This window comes from Lolium rigidum, chromosome 5 (genome assembly GCF_022539505.1).
Source record: "Lolium rigidum isolate FL_2022 chromosome 5, APGP_CSIRO_Lrig_0.1, whole genome shotgun sequence".
NCBI classification, from domain to species: Eukaryota; Viridiplantae; Streptophyta; class Magnoliopsida; order Poales; family Poaceae; genus Lolium; species Lolium rigidum.
Window position 1 is genome coordinate 206,040,561 of NC_061512.1, and position 7,107 is coordinate 206,047,667.

The 7,107-nt window shown below is 41.7% G+C and overlaps 1 protein-coding gene across 1 annotated transcript; it reads right to left on the reverse strand.

Moving 5' to 3' along the window:
- Window positions 1-6,514, reverse strand: LOC124652323 (DNA (cytosine-5)-methyltransferase DRM2-like). The gene is made up of 8 exons (XM_047191347.1): window positions 6,327-6,514; window positions 4,556-4,681; window positions 4,347-4,455; window positions 4,218-4,264; window positions 3,975-4,118; window positions 1,537-1,636; window positions 1,386-1,453; window positions 1-1,294 (listed from the first exon to the last, which is right to left on the reverse strand). Exons 1-8 carry the CDS (start codon window positions 6,330-6,332, stop codon window positions 125-127), a joined length of 1,770 nt encoding a protein of 589 aa, XP_047047303.1. The 5' UTR covers window positions 6,333-6,514; the 3' UTR covers window positions 1-124.
- Window positions 6,515-7,107: the final 593 nt, after the last annotated feature.

The window sequence follows — 7,107 nt, forward strand, 5'->3', positions numbered from 1 at the left end:
TGAACTACGGTGATCTTTCTCCCAAATACCATATCCTTCACGTCAACTTAGTGTTTAAACATATTGGAAATTGCAGTTCATAAAGATGAGCATTAAATGATAAAACATGTGCTAAATGATTAGGCTACATCCTCCTCATAGCAGACTTGACAGCACTCAAGATCCTGACGTAGTGGAAGAATAAGGCTGAGTGCTCGCCGTCCAAGCCATCACGGTGATGCCGGTTGCTGCCAGCAAGATTATTACATGGGCTGCCCCCAATCACCAAGTCAAAGCCACCAAATCTCTCAACATATGAATCAACTCTCTCATTGGTGAGTGATTGCACGTCGGCAATCTCAATCAGCGTGCCAGTTTGTGTCTGATCCCACCAACCCCTTAAAACCCTCCTGTTAACTTCACCTATCTCAACAGAAATCACTGTACGCATGTGGATCCCAAGCCTGTGCAGAGCTACCTCTCCTCCTCCAATACCGGTGAATAAGGACAAAACATTAACACCATTGGGATACATGGCTTTAAGCACTGACAAGTGCCAAGCGACGGAATCCACTTGGAATGAATTGCCGAGAGATTTGTACCTCTCAGTCTTGCCAATTCCCCTAGTATGGTCTCTTGGGAAACCGAGTAGATACTCAAACTCATCTGGATCCAGAGCGGCAACCTTGTTCTTTCCTACCCAAACAAGATTCCATTTTCTGCACTCCTTCATGACATACTTCTGAACACTTGGAGGTGGTGGATTACTTGCCTTTGAAAGAGCACTTTGGATGCGTTCGGTCAGCTTTGCACTCGCAATACATGTCTGCAAGCAATTGAGGTGCTTTCTATTGTCCCAGGAAGGCCACCACTTCTTATAATGAGGGAAGGCCTCAAATATGGTCTTCGGAGCAGGAGGGAGGAGATTTACCCTTGTCTCAATGGGCAAATTATGAATGTAACCTCTTTTTCTAGCCGCTGCACACATGTACTTAGAATCTAGAAATTCCGGTACTATGTCATACAAGTGTCTTGAAAATGCGTCCCATGAACCTCTTGGAGCTAGGGCCACGTTTTCAAAATAGAAGTATGGTGGCCCAATAGCTTGTCTAGGAAGTTTCCTGCTTACTGTCCGTAGCATGTCACCAGGTAGGTTGAATCCAACCATTGGGTTTGGGAGAGGCATTGATTCCTCATCCAATGGGGGTCGACTTCCTTGTGATCCACCTCCATAACGCTTTCTCTTTTTCTTGCTGTCTTCCATCAATCTTGCTTTCTTTCTCCCTCCAAAGGAATCAAAGCATCTACCAGTAACCTGGCAAATAACACACAAATTCCAATGTCCTTATATCAAAGTAAAAGAGGAAATAATTTTGTTGTTTAATTACTGTCAAACCCAAAGATACCTCATATTCTCCTGCAGCTTGTGATGCACAGACCGAATCAACTAATACATAGAGAGGGGCATCCACACCTAGAAAATTTTAAGCAAAAATGTACAGCATAAAGTTTCTGGGAAAGCATGATCATCAGTTAACGATTCGAAAAGAGGCATACCACATCTTGTAATAGCCAAATTTGCTTCATCTTCAGGATAGCCCATGTCTACTAAGGAGTTGATCTTCTTGTCCATCTCTGACAATTCACGTAGAAAACCCTACACAAAAGCAAAAGAAAGACAGAGATTAGAAGGCACCTGGTGTATCTTACTTCCTTTTGAATGCCAACTATGTGACTACTAGTAAGGGAAAGAGGCGGAGGGATCAAAAAGTATATAACAGGCACGCTAAAAACATCTCACGAAAAAGCAAAACATCTGATCTTTACCAGGTGGCCATTAAAGAACAAACCGTACCCAATGGTCATGTTCAGTCTAATCTATCATGATGAAAACCCTTCTAAGTCGCAAAAATTCTGGTCTGTCTGATTTAGATTTGTGTGGTCGTGAAGGTTTTGGAGAGCTCCCTGTCCTCTCCCTCTCTGTTCACAGATTGCAGATACTGCCAGTTCGCTCTCCTTTCACCTACCGTTCTCCTCCACTCACGCTTCCACGCACCACGCCCACTCCTGCTTCCTTCGATCCTAGCCACATGGACTGTGACCATCTGACCACGTCGTTAAGGTTCACCGCGCAGGTTGAGGATCCTACAGACATGGATGTTATGGATGTAGCAGCACATGTATTATGGAGGCAGTGTTGCCATCGCATTCGGGGCATGAGTCGGTGTCCCTCCTCAAGCTCCAGCATGCCCGCTCGCAATTTCTCTTCACATTGGACATAGATATACAAGGAAAGAATCCCTAATAATCCTAGCCATAATGGCCTAATTACATCCTATACAACAGGCACTAATTATGGGAGAGATTAAGATATGTGCAAACAGAATATGCTGATATTTTGTTGCCTGACAAGAACGACTTACATTGCCAGGTCTCTGCTACTAATTCGGCCATTTGATCATCTTTGCATGCCTGAGATGTAAATCCAATTCTAATCTTAGTTTGGTCAAAACAATTGACCTGGCCACTACGTACGTTGCAGTACTACCTGATATGCCTACTAGTTGTTTGACATTTTTCCTAAGATCGGACATCTGATCGTAGTCTTATGTGTGTTGGCAATGTTTTACTTAGTAGCACATCTTCATGAAGCTATATTTGTTGAAGGTGCATTTTCTTGTACAAGTAAATCGGGCATGAGTAATGCTGAGCATTTCTAACAATTGTTATTGCTTCAACAGGATAATGGCATTGATGTTTCACTAGTGCAAGTAAATAGGTGATGCTTTGTAACAGTTATTGCATGCCTCAATGGCATGTTCCATTTTGTAACTGTTACTCCATATCTGAACTGCCCTTTTAATTTGTATCACTAGCTTCGATGAAGATATTTACTATTACCTCCATTCCAAAATATAAGCCGAATTGGATTTTACTTTTGGGGGAGTTTTCGGCTCATAGGTGCATATGAACCTATTATTATAAAACGCATAAAAAAATTAAATTTAAAATTTCAAAAAATCCGAAATAAAATTTCACATATACATAGACATTTGATGCTCGCACACAAGTTTTGAAGGGAAAAGAAAAAAAAAGTATCGTGAATAGTCATGTTGAGCATTAAAATTTGTCTTTTTACATGGGACACAAAAGATGCTCCTTTTTCCTGAAAACTTGTGTACGAACATAGAATATCTAGATGCACATGCGGAATTCTATTTCAGAATTTTTTGATATTCTGAAATGTGTTCACACAATGGGTTTATATGAACCCGTGAGCCGAATTGGATATTCCCTTTTAGAAAAAAGGATTATATTTTGGAATGGATGGTAGTACTGAAAAGGGATAACATGATGCAAAATCAAACATATCCTCCAGGACAACGATAAAAGGCCATGAACTAGAGTGCAATGCATTAGACATACATGTAAATGACTGACAAAGTGACAGTATATCATATGCAGATTCTTATTGTCACAAATGACTCTTTTAACTGTATTATATGCTTAGAATATTTATTGATTCACTTGCAACTTAGAACGATTCCACAGAACGATTTTCTCCAATCACTTCGTTTTACCTCTGCTAGATATTTGGTTTGATTCTTATACAACAATGTATTGTGCTGGAGCAGTGACCGTACCAATCAAAATCAATGGTGTCTCAAATATATTTATTATTGACATTTGTTTCAGCATAAACGCTAACTATCTATAAATGGTCTCTGAGAATACTTTCTACAAGATGATGCTGTGAAGATGTTGCACAGGCATGTGGGTGAACCACTGTTTTAGTTTTATGTAAGAAACATCAAGTGCTCAAACTTCACAATGCAATTCTAAACTGAAGAAAAGCTGGGAGCTAAATAAACAAACAAGATCAAAAGGTACGTAAGCGGGTGTTCAAGGTATGCATGTCAAAGATTTCGCACACATCAGCATACATATGATCAGAGATTTCTCAGTTACTGAAATAATGACAAGGAATCATCTACCTCATCACTAGACCCATCAGAGCCATCAGCATCATCGTCTCCTTCCCAGTATTCAGAATCAAGATCATCATCATCATCTTCAGTACTCTGGGGGATGAAGCCAGAAGTGGAGCAATTACCCACTGCAGCGTCATCGCCTAGCGTCTGCATTTTGACATAACCAATTGTAACATGCAATCCTTGCCACCATGTAGCATAAGCATCATAGGATGAATTAAGTAACAGAAACACATAAACAAGTACCTTATAAGTGAGAAGTAGCTCGAGCAATGCATTTGCATCACTGTGCCCTGAAAGTAAAATGCCCGATTGAAACAGAAGATGCAAACACACTATGACAAATGAAATGTAATTTGTTACATTTAGTATTACCTATATCTTTAATGCCCTTGACGACCATTTCCTTTGGGAAACCCATCCCCACATATCCCTCGATTAAAGAAGGAGGTGGTGCTTCCCCATTGCCCCACCCATTAGAATCCTTTGAACAGTTCATAAACAAATATCATATTAAGATCATTATAATAACAAGTCATGCCTAGCCTTGTGCTGAAAGACAAAATCTTTTTATCAGTTACTACCTGGCGTACTAGTGTTGACGGGCCAGCTGCATCCAAGTTCCTCAAGGCCGGAGTGGATGAGGGTTCACCATCACCATCACTTTCCCACTCAAAGTTATCATCATCATCGCTATCACTACGCCAGTCCTGTGACATGAGTTAAGCACGCCCTGATCAACTTTAAATGCAAACCACCAGCAATGGAAGAACTTTTTGCGTCATAAGCCCAAACCAACCACAAGATATCACAATTGAAATCTCTAGCACGAAATCAGCACAACCAGTCTAGAGCGTATGAAGAATAGAAAAGAAAGAAGAAAAATCCATTGTTTTTATTGAACAAACCCCCTCCACTGGTGTAACAAGGCATTAGGATAATCCCCGAAAAATGGAGTACATTAGTACAATTTGAACTAGCTTAAGGATTCGGTGGGGGTGCCTAACTATTTGAAGTGTGACTAGGTCTCTTGAATAGTAGAACGCATTATGCATAACAGAGCTTTCATGGGAGGGAAGTGATCAGGTTGGTAAATCTAAGAAAGGTGATTCAGATTAGCCGGGTTTGCCACATTGTGTCACCTGCAATAAGATGAACTAAAAAGACACTACTGCAGAGCGGCTTGATGATGCTTGTACCAAACAGATAAACAGCTGCACTTTCCGGTCCAAATTAACTACTCAAATGTATGAGCTGAACTGCCAGACAAGTGATAATTTTGGATCGTATAAGTGGACCGCCGCAACATAAACTAAAACCATTGAATTCTTTATTGAAGAGCCCTGACATGTAACCTGCTTGTGTCTGGTCAACAAGGTGTGAACGTGTCGTCCTCATGGACAATGTACGAAACAAAAGATCATGTAACAGTTGATATACCAAACGCAAAAGCAGCAGAGGTTGGTCCAGAATGCATCAAATAGGATTTTACAAACATATATTAGATTGAAATCACCATAAAACACACATGAGGGTGTTCTATGAGAAGGTGCTTATCCGGTTCTGCGATTTCACCTATATAGGTCAATAGTTTGACAAACCATTGCATCAACATACTTGGGGTAATCCTGATAGAGAGCGATGTGCGAAAATGAAGACAAGGACCAGTAAACTGATCACGTAGCAGATTGAGGAGCTAACAATCCCAATGCAACATGAAGTCTGGTGACCGCTATATGGCGAAACCAGCATAGGACGGCCCAAGCTACAGTCCAGGGCACATCGAGGAAGGGGAAACAACTAATTTTCGATGAAACAAACCACCAAAACAACCCACATGCGAACCAAATCATGCACGGAGAGATAACACCGAGGATCTATCTATCCGTGTGTTCCGAGTCAGTGGAAATAGTAGAACGCACTGCAAGAAACCTCTTTTTAGAAGAAATTTCTAGGAAATACAATCCTCGCACAGAAAATTACTGCTTCAGTATTACGATTATATCTGTCCTAAGACCTTGTTTGGTGCTGGAGTATTAGTGGGGATAATCCGCAGCAAACTCCAAATCCCCACTTATTCTAAATACATGTTTGGTGCTAGAGTAGCGAGCGAGTTTAATCCCCACTTTTCCCTAAATCTTAGTGTATTTTTTTAATCCCTAATACTCTACCTTTACCTAGTGGATTGAGGATGAGGTTTTGCGGGGATTGGGTGACATAGGGATTCACCCAATACTCTAGAGTATTATCCCCACTAATCCACACTAACACTCTAGTACCAAACAAAGCCTAAGAATATCTATTGAATCAAGGGGCCTAAAATAGCCAGAAGATAGAAAGGGGAGGAGAACCTACCACCATTGTTGATCCCCCTCTGGCCCTCTCTCTCGGTGAAGAGGATGAGTAGGACCAGGAAGAGCGGTCGCAGAGGAAGGGCGGCGGCGGAGAGGGCGAGGACGAGGAAGGGTCGAGCCGGAGGAGGAAGAGCGGAGCCGGAGGAGGAGAGCGCGTCAGGGGCGGTGACGGCGCGGGCTCCTCCGCCCCTCTCTGCTTTTGACAAGGGAGCAGCCGATCGCGCTGCGCGGTATACACAAGTCTGCAGCTCTCGCTGCGGCGTGCTGCCTACACGAAACGTTTTCTCTGTGTTACTCGGTGATGAGAAACTGACACGCGGAAAATGGGTCCGAGACGCCCAGTCGGGATGCTCCCGTTCCATATGCGGCTGCACACAGGCCTGATCACACAGATCTGTGCGCAGCGCAGATCTCCATAGGCAAGTGGGAGGAGAGAGAAATAGAGAAGCATATCCATTCATGAGCGGTGATAATAATGGAGCCATGGAGCCATGGAGCAGGCTGGTCATAGCTGTCAACCACCAGCTTTTGACCAGTTTGTGATATTAACATAAATGACTAATTAAAGTTGTGTTTCGATGTACCGGTTTATTAAAATGATACGCACTTCGAGAAAAATCTTTAACCATTAGTGTGGTCAACAAAATATGAGATATATGTCTTGAAAAGTTATACAGATAGAAATATTTGAATGTGAATTTAATTGTATAATTTTTATGGCATAATGTATCCATATTTTGTTGGAAAATTAGTGAATAAATATTTTTCTCGAAATACGTGTT

Excerpts from the sequence above, each read along its gene's own strand:
- LOC124652323 (XM_047191347.1), bottom strand. Across the intron at positions 4,456-4,555 it reads CGTCAACACTAGTACGCCAG|GATTCTAATGGGTGGGGCAA; the intron begins GTAGTAACTGAT and ends AACTGTTCAAAG. Across the intron at positions 4,265-4,346 it reads CAAGGGCATTAAAGATATAG|GGCACAGTGATGCAAATGCA; the intron begins GTAATACTAAAT and ends TTTTACTTTCAG.